A 16,383-nucleotide genomic window follows, 5' to 3' on the forward strand; every position below is an offset into this window, starting at 1 on the left:
CGAAGAAGCGTTCTTCTACCCAGCCGACAAAAATGTTGGCATAGCTGGGTCCCATTCTGGTGCCCATGGCAACTCCACTGACCTGTTGGTAAAAAAGATTATTGAAAGAGAATGCGTTCAGTGTGAGGACCAATTCTGCAAGGCGTACCAGGGTGTGGGTGGGTGGATCAAGCACTGTGCGTTTGTCCAGCGTGTGCTTGAGTGCTGTAAGGCCGTCATTATGGGGAATGACGGTGTACAGAGATGTGATGTCCATGGTAAAAATGTGGCATTCGGTACCCTGAAATTGGAAATCATTGAAAAGTTGGAGCGCGTGGTTGGTGTCTTTGATGTATGAGGGAAGATCTTCAACCAGCGGTCTCATGAGGCTGTCGAGAAAGGCTGAGATGTAAGTAGTTGGACAGTTACATGCTGATACGATGGGGCGTCCAGGGGTGTCTGGTTTGTGGATTTTGGGGAGGAAGTAAAATTGAGATACCTGTGGATGTTCCATGATGAGCCGGTTCGCCTCCTGGGGGAGCTCGTTACTGCTGATAAGAAGGGAAATGGTGGATACCACTTCCTTTTGGTAGTCAGTGGTAGGGTCCTGTTGGAGAGGGAGGTAGGCAGAAGTGTCAGTTAGTTGTCTAGAGGCTTCAAAGATATATAGATCCTTACGCCACACCACAACAGCACCTCCTTTGTCCGCTGGTTTGATGACGATATCATCCCTGTTGCGGAGAGACTGGAGCGCCTGATTTTCTCCTTGGGTGAGGTTAGACCTATGCTTACTGGGTATAGAGAGTGCCTTGGGAGCTTGATTAGTGCATTGGTTAATGAAATAATCAACTGGTGGAAAACGGCCGGAGGAGGGAGTCCAACAGCTCTGTTTCGGATTAATGTTGTTAATGACATCAATAACCGGGTTGTTATCAGCTGCCTGTGAAGAGGAATTGTCGGCAAAATGTGCTCTGAGACGGATCCTGCGGTAAAAGCGGTTAAGGTCGACATTGGTCTGGGGGATGTCCAGCTTCCTGGGAACTGGTACAAAACTGAGCCCTTTGCTGAGGAGGGATCGCTCGTCCTGTGAAAGGGAAAGGTCAGAAGGTATGGTGACAACAAGGTTAGGGTTGGTGAGGGTGTCCGGGGTGTTGATGGTTTTCTTCTGTAGAAGATGACTGAGTTTTTTGTCCTTCTCTGTAGTGAGAAACTGGTAGAGTTTAGAGTTGAGAGATCTAATGAGGTTAGTTATGAAGGGAAGATGGTGTGGAGCTGTCAGCCGTAGAAATTCCTTAGCCTCTTTGATGTTGTTGTCAGAAAGGATAATCCGTTTTTTGAGGGAGAAAATGGTAGAGAGCATTAGTTTCCTAGAAAATTGTTTTAGAAGTCTCTGAGTGTTGCTCTGGGTGTTATCAGAGTCAAAAGAAAAGGTATTAAATTTAAGGCGAAATCCTTTAGGGATGATATTATGTCGACGACATCTGTAAAGGAATAGAAGGTGGTTAGAAAGCCTGGTCTTGGAACAGATAGCTGTGAAGAGACGGAATGCTGGTTTAGTGAGAGAAGCGGGCAAGTGGCCCAGGGAGGAAGAGAAGGTATGACGAAGAGATCTAGAAAAAGATTTGGAGGAAGGCATAGTGGGTCGCAGCAGCTGTAGGCGGTAGTAGTTCAGGTGGGTAGCTGCGTCAGCATGCGTAGGCTGCAAAGGAACAAGTAATAGGTTTATTCCATGCTGAAAAAAAGAAGAAAGAGAACACAACGTTTCGGCCGTGGAGCCTTCTTCAGGTGTGAGAGAGACAGGGCAGTAGGCAAAGGTAAAGTAGCAGGAGAACAAAGGTTGGGGGGAGGAGGAGTGAGAGGCGGGAGCAGGGGACAGAAAGAGAGGCCAATCAAGAGGTGTGAAGGCAGAATGGGTGCAGAGAGGTGTGAAATGAAACTTCCAATGAATGGAGAAAATTTAAAAGAACAGTAATCTGTCGTTAAGGGAAGGGAGAATGTGTGATCCTAACTGCAGAATAATTTTAGTTTCGGTGGTCTTTCTGATGTATGAGTTCGGAAAACCGTCTTTGAGAACACAGACGGAGAGATTAGTGTGGTCGTGGCCGTCAGAGGTGAAATGAGAAACAATGGGCTTGGAGAGATCTTTAATCTTCACAGCCCTGACGTGTTCTCTGAAGCGGTCTCCGAGTCTCCTTCCTGTTTCTCCAATGTAGATGGCTGGGCATTTACTGCAAGAGATACAGTAAATAAGGTTGCTGGAGGTACAAGATGCTGTCTGGGTGATCCGGAATTGTCCTGAGGGGCCTTGAATGAGTGTGGTGGTGGCTGTGTACTTGCAGGTGATACAGCGAGCTCTGTTGCAAGGGAAAGTGCCTGGTGTGGATGGTTGTTGAGGGCGGTCAAGGGAGCTGTGAACAAGGAGGTTACGCAGATTAGGTGGTCGGCGATATGAGATGATAGGGCGATCAGAAAAGAGGGCCCCAATGGAGGGATCATCCTGTAGGATGGAAAAATTCTGGTTAATGGTCCTGGGGATAGGAAGTGTGTTAGGGTGGTAAGGAAGCACCAAGGGAATGCGGTTGTTACGGCGGGAGTTCCTAATCGGGTTGATGGTCCGGGGGGTGTTTTTGGCTCGGGCAAGGGCCCTGTCAATCACACTGCTGGGATATCCTCTGTTGATAAAAAATGAGTACATTTCGAGGGCTTGGTTCTCGAAGTCGATGTCAACGCTGCAACGGAAATGGGATATACTGTACAGTATGGGACATAGTAGTGACAAAGATGGTGTGCCCTTATTGGCTGAGGCCTTCAGGCTCTGGCTAGTATCCATCCGCCTGCCCTGGGGACCTACAGTATAGAGTAGCCCTTAGCAAGAGTCCTTGTTCTCTTGAGTAAACTGTGGTGGTCTGCCTGCTGTTTGTGTAATCTGCCTGTTCAGCCACTTTTATTTTGTCAATTCAGTAAAAGGGTGAAACTGTACATAGACTGCGCCTTCTAAATTTTCTAGGTATCTTCAAAAGAAAACGCCAGCTTAGCGTCACAGGATTTTTTTATCTAGTATCTCTCTTTGGTAAAAGGGAAAAGCCCATCTCCATTAAGTAAATATTGATTTCAGATGGAGTTGCTTATTCCTAGAGTGTCGGAATGACGTTTGCATAAAACACAACTGTATGTATTTCCATGCTCAATAAAATATTTCAGTTTCTTTGGAAATGCAAATGTCCTTGATGCGCGTTTCAATGGCAACTGTCAACAACACACACCCGTAAATACATGTTTTCCACAGACCCCAGCTACTCTCGCCATTGCGCAACAAAATGCTGTTCATGTCAAATTCTAACTGCTGAAGCAGTGTCTGTGCTGAGGTTATGGGAAACACCATTACAAAGGGGTATTTTGTAGAAAATAATTAAACTTTACTCTTCTGAAACACCGACAATATATTTTATGTCAGTTCCGTGTACGTGTGTCCAGAAATGGCTATTTCATTCAGACACAAATAATGAGATTGCTCATGAGGTCGTTGTTGATCTTAGTCCCCCACTTTGCTGCGTTTTGGTAGAGTCCTTGGCTCTCCTATCACGTAACTGTTTCAAGGAAGCTGCAGTACTTTAACCTCCTCCATCACTTATGTTTACTTGCTTTGCAAGCACTGCCGGCAAGACTCTACGGAGTGTGTCAGATCCGATCTGACTTTAGGACTTTAACCCAGAACGGGGCTTTATCTTTCTGTCACGGTTTATTATCGGTCCTTTTCTCTTTCCCCGTGGAGCCAGGTAGCTTCTGCAAGGGCACTCTGTCCTGTTCCTTCATCTATTGACAGCTGTTAGCTAACCTTTAGGATGACATTAAAATCCAATAAAAACGAACCCGCTGCTGTATTTGAGCGTGTGAACAGCGTTCGGACAGCCCTCTCCGATCTGTACCTCGAGCAGCTGCTACAAAACAAGCCCAAGCCAGAGAAGGTAAGGATTTGATTCAATACAGTCATTCTTTAAAAATGTTCAGCCGTTTTAAACCAGTACAATCTCGTTACCGTTAGCTATAGAACATGCTTTAACTACTTCTTCTGTCAATACTAGTGTATGAAGAAAATCAATAATAGCTGTAAATACAGGGGACAGCTCCAGTACTGATGGATGGATAGACAGACAATATAGGAGGCTACAGTTTGAATTTGTTCACATCTGATACGTGATCTTCTCTGGTGGGGAACATTTCTTTATCTATTGTTTTCCTCGTAAAGTGAGTGTGTACTGACTGTGTACATAAAGGCTTTCAAACCTGGATCTGTGCAATATTACTTCACGTTATGTTCAGAAACTCCAAAACATCACCTATGAATTGTATATGTTTATGATTAATCATTATTAATGTCTGCACATTTTGTCTGTGTAGATGTCAAAGCCTTGTTAAGTGTGACTTGTTTGTTGTAAAGTATGTCAAGAAATGTATCACCATTTATACATGCATGTTTTAGAAAAAATAAAACTACTTCCTTTTGATATTTATTAAATTATTGTGAAATCATCTTGATTTGTTGTTCATTAATCAATAATTAACTATTTAACAACCTTATTAGTTAGAGAGTTGATTGGGCACACATGTTGGAAGTTGATGGTGATTTATCTCATTGAATACAGTAAAACTTAAGAAAGAAAAACACAAAAAGGAACCAATCCTTATCAAGTGAAAATCAACTCCTTCCACCATGTGTATATTGAAAAGTAGACTAAGTCAGAACACTTTTGTTTACCATCGGAGGTATTCACAGTTAGCCATTTCTCACCTGGTAACACCCAAACACCGTCCTTCGACAATGGGCCACAATCTTGGAAACCATGAATTATGAAACCTTGCTGAAACTGACACATCACCACTGTGAGGTTGGTCACAATATGTGCGCCAGCTTTTCAAGTGTGAGAAGACAGCAAGACATCATTTGGGGCCAGCAGGGGGTGCCCACCCTGTGGTTCATGTGGGTCCTAATGCCCCAGTATAGTGACGGGGACACTATACTGTAAATAGGCGCATTCCTTCGGATGAGATGTAAAACCGAGGTCCTGACTCTCTGTGGTCATTAAAAATCCCAGGTCGTTTCTCGAAAAGGGTAGGGGTGTAAGTCCAGAAAAGCGCTATATAAGTGTAAGCAATTATTATTATTATTATTATTATTATTATTATTATTATTATTATCATCATCATTTGCGGTGTTCACCTGTTTTCATCAACACAGCAGAATTAGGTGGTGTTAGCAACACCTCAAGTAGTCTTGCCAGCAGCAGAGCCTTGGTATTGATCGATCAAAGTTGCGTGTAGCCCACTCTAATGGATGCCAGTTATTGTCATGTGGTGTAGACTCACAGAATAATGCAGTCAATGTTCTGTATAGTTGATTGGGAGTCACCAGAGAACTCTACTTGTGATTGATGGCAACTACATGTCCATGGACCCTTGCTGCCCTTCCGGTGATCTCATCTAAATATGTCAAATATCCAGCAGCACAAGGCATCTCCTTCAAGCTGCTTGTGTTAAAACAACTTTTTATGAAGTGAGAATTTAACGGATATGCCACGGATGTCCGTGTCCCTGTCCGTGTCCATGTCCATGTCTGCTTGCCAGACTTGAAGCCCCGTTGAATATATGTGGAAAGAGCTGCGGTGACGTGGCTTCTAGGGCTCAGAGACCAGTGAAAAGCCACATGCTTGTCCAGGCAAGAAGTATGAAGCAGAATCTTACAAGATGGAATCTGCAACCTAATCAAAGCATTTATTGTATATGTTCAGCATGTATTGTTTCCAGCACTGCTCACACAAGGTTCTGCTTTGTGACTTTCACAGTAAATGCCCTGTTGACCCTGCTGATCACATAATTTCTTTTGATGTTAAGGATTTATTTTGAAGAAAACTATAATTCTGAGATTCTTTGACATTGCAGCTCATGAGCGTCTACTGTAAAATTAGACCAATTAAAAAGGTAAACCTAAATACTTAATCTGTGATGCTGGGCTTTTTGGGGATAATTTCTTGGCTCACACAGTCTAATACTTTTCTTTTATTCTTTCTTCTTATCAACTGTCAGATGTTGAGGTGCTTGTGTTATTTTTTCTTGGGGTTCATGTAGGACGAACAACTAGCTGTTGAACAAAAGAACAAAGTTTACAGCAGCATTGCTACTTAAAATATTGCCTGTCAAGGAAAAAAAATGTATACAGTAGCCAGTTTCAACACGTTTGCCTCAGCTGATTCCTTTGTGAAATAGTGGGTGATTAAATTCCATTCTTGTTGAGAAATCCATCTGCACATGAACTACATCAGTGATTAGTAAGCAGATTTCTACACACTCTTATAAAAGAAAGTAACTCTGTGAATATGCATGGCACTGATACAACTTCTTATAGTTGCCCAAATTGTTCTTAGACCCTAGTTTCTATGTTGTATCCCATTTTCCACAGACATAACGTTAGCACCATTAATATTTTGGATATTACCAACCGTAAGTGCTGATTATTGTAATCAGTTCCATGCCAGTTTAGCCTCTTACCTTATATTCTAGATGAATAAAAACTTGATGAATCGTTGTTTTGGCTACTTGAATAGTCTATCATCCCCTTTCTTTTTGAGGGTTAAAAACTGTCAGGGACTTTTCTCAAATAGTAGGAATACAAAGTACTGTTTCAACCTAATGCATGGCTTATATTACACATTCATGCTTTCATATTGGTTTTATATGATCTATTTTCTCAATGTCTATTCATGTCTTAATTTCCAGTAAGAAAAAGATGAGTTCAAGGTATACTTTTACCAATGGCTAATGTGGAAACTGTACAAGAGTTTGTACTTGTGTGCCATTTAGGAGGTGAAGTAATCTATTTTTACTTTCAACCAGCTGTTGAAATGTAAACACACTTTAAGTACTGTCGCTTATCTGCAAAGTAAGCATTTCAGAGATTTTAGTATCACTCCATTTTACCCTGTTTATCATCCATTACACTTCTTCTGCCATTTTTAAATGATAATGAGACTTGAGGTTCAAAAATCAATTCTGTCTCTGCAGTTTAAATTCCAGCTATATCAGTGTTTGAGGCTTAAACTCAGTACAGCAAATAGTTCTTGGAAAACTGATTAAAAAATAAAAAAGATAAAGAAATCTTTATCTGTGTGTATTTATGATGACAATTATTTGTTTCAAAGTCCTTACTTTTAGTTTCAAATACCTGAGTGAGACAATATATTTTTTTGTACATTTCAAAGGGATATCTCCATCAACCAATGCAAAGTGCAGTTGTTTTCACATAGCATCCTGTAACAGTTTGAGAGCTTTTCCTATAAAGAATGTCAGTTTAAAATGTATCCTTTGATTTAACCAGTTCTTTGAAAAGCTGTTCATTAAGTGAGGTGTTTAGACATATTAAATCTGTATTTGACTACAATGTGCTTGGTCCAGGTGAACACATTGAAACTTATAGTCTCATCTTATTTCATATGACCTTCTGAAGGGAAGTAAGACATTTTCTAGGGAAACAACATCTACTTCCCAGCAACTGTTTCTAAATATCACATTTTAGTTTTGGTTATATATAATAAATCTCATGTTCCTGGATATGGATGTGGGAATACAAATTGTGTAAAATATCTTTCTGTTAAACAATATTTTCTCATGTTTTTTTCTCAATATTTTCAGTACTGTACTTAGTACAGTTCATTAAAGTAATTGAATTTAAACTCTCCAAACAATGGCCATAAAATTAGCTTTTGTACACACTTTCCCCCTGAATGAATGTTCAACAATTTACAGTACTTGTCATGACAAACTTACCGCACTCAGTGCTTCGCTGGACTGTTCTGAATGGGTTGAGAAATGGGAACCACAGTAGGACACAATGTTCTTGTCTAAAAAGAGAAAGGGAGAGGATGTGTTCAGCCTTGTTGGCACCTAAGTGTGTAAACTATCTTTTAAAGGAATATGGGTGATGTATTACCTGGCACGTCAGTCACTATATTAAATTTCCTAGAATATGTATTTATTGCAGGCCTCTGTAAGTGTGCCCAACCATTCCTGATAACATAGTGAGCCTCCTCTCCCCTTTTCACAATCAGAACAGCTCAAAGACATATGTTTATCTCTTCCAGCATGTAATTGCTGAAACTCAATCAGTACTTTTACAAATGAGAGGATGAATTCTCAACCATTTGTGTCTTAAAACACTCTAATTTTGTACTTCTTAGTATTTCAGTGAGAACATTTATGTACTTTGAAGCCTTGTGCTAGAAGGACTTGGCAAAACATGTTTCAAGCAGAAAATATATGACCTTTTTTTGCTGTGTTCTTTGAAAAAGTGTTAGAGGGATTCCGTAGTGTCAGTTTATTTTTGTTATTGTGTTATGGATTGCAGAATCGGCCTGCTCTGTGCACTGAGTCATGTCATAAAGCAGAACAGTCATAGAGGCCAAGACTGCAGCCGTGTCTAGTATTAGCAGGTTTGCCTCAACAAGTTTTTAAACCTCTTAGCTGTAAAAACTGCATTTGTCCTGAATACAGTTGAGAGACAGTTCTATAACTTGCTATTCAATATAGGTTCTGGAATCCTGAAGTTATCCTATTATAAAGCTTATTTTTGTAGTTATTTATGTACAGTGACCTCTTGCTTTCTACCTAGATACAGAACATTTGTTAAAAAAGGGGGATGCAATACCTCTTTGAAACACATACAATACAGGATACTCAAAAGATCCTTCCATCTGATTACAGAATTTCAAGATATTACATTGGTAGTGGATGGTTATTACAAGACATGAGTATTTTTGTTTTGCTTTATGCAATGTGGTTTTTACTGAATTATTAATGGGACATGGATAGGTCCCCTGGGATCCTCGAGAGTGCTCACACAAATTAATACACTCTTAACAATGCTCCATACTTTAAGCACTGTGGTAGGAGAGTAAACATATCTGGAGTGGCTGGAATATAGTATGAGTTAAATTAAGACTAGCAATAGCTCTTAATCTTTAAAAGGTAACGAACAATGTGCTCCTGCTTTCCTGTTCTCCAGCTTTCCTCAAATATCTCATTTCATCTGGGTGGCATATGCTATTATATGTATCCAGACTTCTTTTTCTTTGATTTGTCTTCCAGAACAAAGCATTCCAGCAAAAGCAGTTTCTGAAAGTCATAAAAGTTCATTTATATGGATTTTACAATCAAAATAGTATCTGAAAAAGTTTTTTTTTAATCAATAGCTTTGAAAAAATTCACAGAGAAATAATGAAGTGAAACACTGTGTTGGCTTAGTAAATTTATGCTATCCAAGTGGGCTTTTTGGATTTAATGAAAGTTTGTTGCTGTTTACACGACAAATGTTTCTGTAATTTAAGCAGAAATAAAACATAAAATCAGGAATCAAAATAACACAAAAGTTATTTTGTTATTATGTTGAATGTTTAACAAAAAAAGTGTCCATCATACCTTTCTCAACCTTTTTTTTATCCCTTTCTTTAATATAATTCCCTCTTGTTTGTTATCCTAAGAAACCTTCAGCAGTTAAAAAACATCTATGGAAGATTTTCTTTCTGCTGTGACTGAACAAGTCAGCAGTTTACATGAAACAGGAAGTTTAAACCAAAGCTGTTAACGACAGGACAGCTGCAAACCACCAAAGTAATCCACGCCAGCAGTCTTGCCCTTTTTTCATGTGACGCATAGCTTAATGAAATTCAGAAACAGGAATTAAACACAGATTTAGAACCACATGTTCTGATGCTTCTGCACAGTACGTCATAGAAACTGAATCTCTCACCCCTTAACTGTCAACACAGAGGAACAAATACCTATTGCCTTGTAGTTCTGTTTCTGAGGTCTTCTCGCAAAATGATTGCAACCCTCTGAAGGAAAACGGAAAAGTTTTACTTTATCATGTTTAAATAATCTGTTCAGCCATTTTCAGTAGCTGTTTTACCCTTAAAGAGTTACTTTAAGATGGAACCTATCTCTGCAGTTACAGAGTTCAAGGTGGAATACCAGTCCATTGCAGGTCACACACAGGTGCACTCACATATACACACAGCGGGCAATTTAGATATACTAGATAACAGAAGACAGTATGCTTGTAGTATTTATGAGGAAACTGGAGTATCCAGAGACATCTCACAGTGGAAAGATTGTTTTTTTATCTAGAAAATGTAAAATGATGTACTTTCTTAGGTGAGTCTAATCAGGTTGCTCTTCTAATTTGAACGGATCTGGCAAAAACTAATAAGACAGCTTTATTGGCCATATACAATTTGTTGTATTGGGAATTTGTCTTGTCACGTACACCAGCTTGCTCTCCATAAGATACACAGACAGGGAAAGAAGCTTGGGGTCAGAGCACAGGGTCAGCCATTTATACGGCGCCCCTGGTGCAGTTGGGGTTAAGGGCCTTGCTCAGAGGCCCAACGGAGTAGGATTTTTCTGCCGGCCACGGAACATGAACTGGCAACCTTCCAGCCACAGGCGCAGATCCTTAGACACAGAGCCACCGCACCATCCAATGTGATACACTCTTCTCTTGTTTGTTCACAGCTTGGGGATTCAGGGAAATGAAAAAGTCATTAATAATGTGCACTGTTTCTTCCCTTTGTGCTCTATTTTTTGTGTCTTTTTCTTGTTTACATGACTGTGCAGACACAGATCTATCCCTGTTTTGCAGGGTATTCCCACAGTAGATAAAGGAATAGTACTTTAAGTTGGGAACATTTATCCAGGTTAGAATTTTCTCTCACACATCTTCGGTCATACTGTATTGGCATCAATAAGTGGTGATTCCTATAAAAACACAGCAAATGATTGTTACAGAGAATTGATCATTGCCATGATAAAAATGTTTAGTAGGTATTGCATGGAGAATTAAGATTAGAAAACAACTGTAACTGAAAGTGCTCTTGGTGACCATCTTTTTTCTTTCAAGAATGTGATGTGTTAAATCCTTAACCATATATAAAGCTCCTTTTTGATCTCTTAATTGCTCTTATTGAACACGCGCACTTTTTAATCAGTGTCAAAATCTGCTACAGTAATCTATTCATTAGCTGACTGAGGGAATTTTGCTGTTAAAAGGATTTCATTATCCAACCTTTAGACTAATGTTTGGCTGTTTCCTAGTAGCTCGTGTCTTCCTTTCGTGAGTACAGACTGTATCAGTCAGCACTTTACAGGGAACATTACTGTAGGCGTTCCCCAGATAAGAATCCACATTTTAAGCCAAAGGGCTTGCTTACTGTGTGTTTTTGATCATGACAATAGTGAAAGTGCATTTCAGGTTTAAGATTCCTGGTAGCAAGGTTTTCAATTTAATAATTAATAAATTATAAGAGATATTGTTGAGTTTCAGTTTAGTTAAATTTTGTTAGGCCAAACATCTCTTTCATTTTAGATTTTTTTGGAAGAATAATATTTTGAATAAACAAATGGATAGGCCTCTGCCTTAGGTTTGAATAACTACGGGCAGATGAGACAAAAATGTCTCATTTGCCCGAAAACTGTCAAACTCATCAATCTATTGATCACACACTGTGGGAATTCGGGATTTTGTCATCCTGGAGGGAACAAAATGCTGCAAAATGGAGTGAAGATGATCATTTTGTACCATTAAATAGCGATTAGCTTTGCTTTTGCCTTGTAAGGGAATGAGTGCACACAAGCCATGCTAGGAAAAAGTGTCCCTAAACATTACGGGACCACCAGAATCCTTTACTATCAGAACCAAGCACTCAGGGCTGGGTTTGGAATAAAGAGAAATAGAGAATATGTTCTGCGGAGGATGTCAAGTATGTATACATCTTATTGGCCATAAAAGGCCATAATATTATTTCTTGAAAACTCTTCAATGCACATGATCCTTTCAGAGAAATGCATGACGATGATGTCATAACACAAAACATGTGAATGAAAGATTATTGTGCAGACTCAAAGCAATCTTTGTGCCATAGCTCTGAATAATAGGGTGTCAGATAAAATCCTATTACGTGGGAAGGCAGCGTAGAAATTTTGTATGCATCTCTGTGCTTTAACTTCTGTTTTTATACAGTATACTGAAATTATATTTCGTTTCTCACTTGGCTCAACTAGTAAAGGCATAGGCTGTGAATGTAGATTGGGCTTCATGTTCAAGACATCACAGGTTCAATTATGAATCATGTCACTAGGTAGTTTGGAATTAAATTAACCAGGAGGCAATGCACACTTGACTTAGAACCCCTGGGGATAGGACTGGGGATATTCTCTCCAGGGCTTTCTTATTCATGTGCTCCTGCAGGCTTGCAATGGTGTTAGTAAGGGACTACCCCACTGACAGCCCACTGAGTTCAGAACTTCCATTTAATCTCAGCTGAGCTTCCTAATTAATTCCATAATGGGTGGACAAATTGGGGAATGCTATCTGTATCTCATATATCCAATTTGGAACATAATTGCAGTTCATGATTGGACGTACATATGATACAAAATTAAGAACATGAGGACATAACAGGCGATTCTAACTTTATTAAAGAATATGGAATCCTGAATATTCCAATTTTATTATCATTTTGATAACAGCAGTTATCACTATTAATGAATTCTAAAGAACAAGAGTTTTGTACGTTTTCCATTCAGTTATTTGAAAGGGTTAAAATGTCCTGTGTCACTTTTTTCCTGTGTGGGATTGTTTCCTTTATTTCAGTAATTCTCCTTAAAGCATTTAACAGCTTGTTTTGTTGTGAAGAACTTAGGCGTGTCCACTCTGAAAGACTATTTTAGTTTCCCAGCCTTCTGCTTTTTAAACCAAGCTAGTGATCCTAATGCTCGGTGGAATTAGGAGTGAGATATATTTCCTTGCAGCTGCTTTCCTCTTTGTTATAGAGATTTGGGTGAACTAGTCCTTGGTAGGAGTGAAAAAGGTTAATTGCTTGGTCAATATTTGGTCAACACACTGCAACCAGCTGTTTGCTTTAAGGGAGTAATTTCAGTTCTATTAAAAACATACTTGGGAATGTTTTTTTTACTGTGCAATTACTCACATGCTATCCATCTAAGAAATCAATAAGTTCAGCAAATGACATTTTTTATGTCAAACAGCCAGAAATGAACAAGTTGAATGGCCCAGTGAAAAAGATCGGGAGAATATTAAGTCAAGCTAGTGTGCTTTTGGATGAACCCCATATTCTAAATCCAGCGGGAATGTTTTATCTTTTCTATAGGTTGTTTACATAAACAAAGGATAGGGCACTTTTGTTGAGAAACTTGAATTATATAATACAAGCTTTCATCATCCATAAACTCTTACAAGGTGATATAGAAAATAATATTGTCAGGTTAATGATTTTAATTGCAATAGTCACACTTTTCAAGGAATTATGGGTTAATTCCTTACATTATGGATCCAACTCTGAGCATGATTTATGTGCTTAAAGACCTTGATCATTTAAAACTTATCAAGTTGCCCTGTAGCTGTGATATCCTTCCAGACATAAACCTTGATTCTATACAAACCAAAAAACAACAGAGAAATAACAAAAAGTAACAACTACTTTTTATAATTGCAGCCTAAATCATTATGCAGTAGTTTAATACTGTTAACGTTGATGTAACTGAATACACTGAATAAGGATATCCCAAAGAATTTTCTTTTGATTTGAATCTGTAATTTTACGCAACACTGCCTACAATACTATAGATTGAAAGACCAGTACAATCCATGTAAGAAAAACATATTTATTTGATAGACCATTTTCTATTGAACAACATAAGAAGCACTGTACAAAGAGACTTTCAGACTGTAAATTAATTTGGGTTTTAAAAAAATGACAAGTATATATTTCTTAAATTTACTGACCACAAAATGAACAGCAACCACAAAGAGATGAGGATTAACATAGCCACACTATCTGAACCATTTGACAGTGGTGTTAGGACAAGATTATTTTGTAATGAGTTTAAAAGTTTTCCAAAGACAGAATACTTATATCACTATCATTCCTTTTCAAATTAAGGGTGCCATTACACTCGAGAAGTAGAAAAGGCTTATACTGTATAAGTAATCTTATATTATTATAACTACTCTTTTATTAGACACATACACCTAACGTGTATCTATCTGAGTAGTGTGCATGTTGTGTACAGAGATGCTAGGGCAAGTTTAGTCAAAAAGTCACAAGAATAGTACCTCAAAATAGTGGTGAGATGTGCACCTGAACAGTAGGGTAGGTTATGGTGATGTAGTATTTATCCTCCAACCATTTTCTAATCCCATCTTGCAATTCAGGGTTGCAGGGAAACTGAAGCCTATGCCAGCAAGCAATGATCACAAGGCGGGATACACCATGGATGTGATGCCTGTCCATCACAGGGCAGACACACAGACACAAACACAGATATGCACACAGAAATTGGAGCACCCAAAGGTAACGCACACAAACACAGGGGAAACATATAAACTCCTTGTGGAAAGCACCTGAGCTCCAGGCAGCAATGCTAATCTTTGCACCGCTGTGCCACCAGTACTTTTCATCTACAATTGTATATGTACCAACAGCAAGGAAACATTAGATTACACAAAGCCTAATGTAATCGATGCTATTGATTGAGTTTGGGGGGGTTCATATTGCTGCAGAGCTTTTGGTGGTTGAATAATGTGTAAAATCACACACACCATTAGCAGCTCCAGAGCTGAGTGTAAGTTAAAACACTGGTGTATAATCGGTATGAGGAAAAAAATTGGATTTATGAAAGACCAGTGTTCTGCATTTTGTAGATATATGCTATTGTTCAGAATCAATTACAGCTCTCCAAGAGTCTGCTAATTAGTCGCTGCTTTATTACAGAGTGAATGGATCATCCCACAGGAACTATTCATTTACTTGGAATAAATTATACTCAGTTTTAATAACTCTCATTTCTTTGTGAGCATACATAATAGACCTGTCTGTTTACATTCAGACAGGCTCCTTTCAAATGTGCAGTCTTCTTTTAAATGCACAAGCAGAAGTTAATAGACACTGAAGGTGTAAACAATACTTTGAGCTGTATACCGGACATAGCAAAATGAATCATATTACTGTTGTCTGAGCTTGTCCCTGGATCTTAAATGTATTATTTTACTTGTCTTAGGAAGTGCAGCCCTTTAAAATACCAGTTAATGAGATTGAGTTCCCTGTTTATTATTGTTACAGTATCTTTTTTAAATACACAGGAAACTGGTGTACAAAAAGGATGTAAGACCTTTAATCACACTGGACTTCAGGCCATACAGTAAGGATATTATTTACCCCAGAAGATTAATTTTTATTCAAGGACAGAAATGATCTGCAAACATTTAACTCCAGCTTCCAAAAGTTCATTTCTTTTGTCTTTTTTTGTTCTTCTTTTGTGGTCAAATAAGTGTGAAAAGGGAAAACACCGTGACTTAAGAAATCACTGTGCCACCTATTAATTATAAAATCTAGCATTTTTCTGTTTTCAATAAATACTTTTTCCAATACAGGGCCACAGTGAGCTCGAGCCTAGCCTGGCAGACAATGGGCTCAAAGCAGGATACTGTCTTGATAGGATGTCCATCCATTCCATGGCAGAGCACACGTACTCCCACTCATACAGGGAGCGATTCCTTGACAACAGCTAACCTAGAGAGCATGTCTTTGGAGTGTAGGAGGAATCCAGGGAACCTGGCAGAAACCCACATGGTCATGGAAAACTCCATGCAGAGGGTCCACAAGGCCAGGCCCAAGCCCAGGACCCAAGAACTGTGAAACAGTTTTAAAATCATCTTAAAAAACATGAGTAGTATCACATCATGGAAGAACACTGCTCTTCTCCCTTCACCATTAAATCTCCGGCATATCGCTACAGAGCTTTGAAGTGTGTCAAAAAATGAATGGGTCAATAAGTGCTGGTTGGACAAGCCTTGTATTTTCTCTGTGTGGGTAAAGGGTTTGATGCTGTGAGCTGAGACACAATTGGTGATTGCAGAAGGACAGAGTATTGGCTGCACAGTGTCATTAAACCACATATAAAATATTGGTGTAATTCTAGTCAACAGTTCATATAGTACTAAATATTCTGGGAAAATCCTTATTTTGACATGCATATTAACAGAAGAGCCTATATAGAACAATAACTGGGAAAATGGCAGAAGCTATATCATGTTGTATAAGGGTGTTTCTTTCTGACTTTTCATTGCTGATTATCTAGGATGAAGTAGTGCCTCCTTCTTGTCTTTTTAGATGGCGTACTCCTTTCCCAGTTGAATAGTCGTATGGTTTTGAGATGTTGTTGTGTCTCCTCTTAAGGGAGGCTTAGGGGATCGTAAGATACTGCACAGGAAGGAAGAAAATCCCTGGCACCAGCTAATGTTTCCTTGAGGTGGCTGCAGTAGATTACCAGCTGTCCTCA

General features: G+C 39.1%; 1 protein-coding gene across 1 annotated transcript in view; it reads left to right on the forward strand.

The window, feature by feature from the left end:
• The first annotated feature begins 3,578 nt into the window (after positions 1–3,578).
• Positions 3,579–16,383, forward strand: part of mpp1 (MAGUK p55 scaffold protein 1) — a 28,476-nt gene continuing 15,671 nt past the window's right edge. The window contains exon 1 of the mRNA XM_006632614.3: positions 3,579–3,944. Coding sequence (XP_006632677.1) covers positions 3,822–3,944 — 123 coding nt within the window. The 5' untranslated portion in view covers positions 3,579–3,821. The remainder of the gene's footprint in view (positions 3,945–16,383) is intronic.

The sequence above is a fragment of the Lepisosteus oculatus genome, chromosome 8 (assembly GCF_040954835.1).
Source record: "Lepisosteus oculatus isolate fLepOcu1 chromosome 8, fLepOcu1.hap2, whole genome shotgun sequence".
In the NCBI taxonomy this organism is placed as follows: domain Eukaryota; kingdom Metazoa; phylum Chordata; class Actinopteri; order Semionotiformes; family Lepisosteidae; genus Lepisosteus; species Lepisosteus oculatus.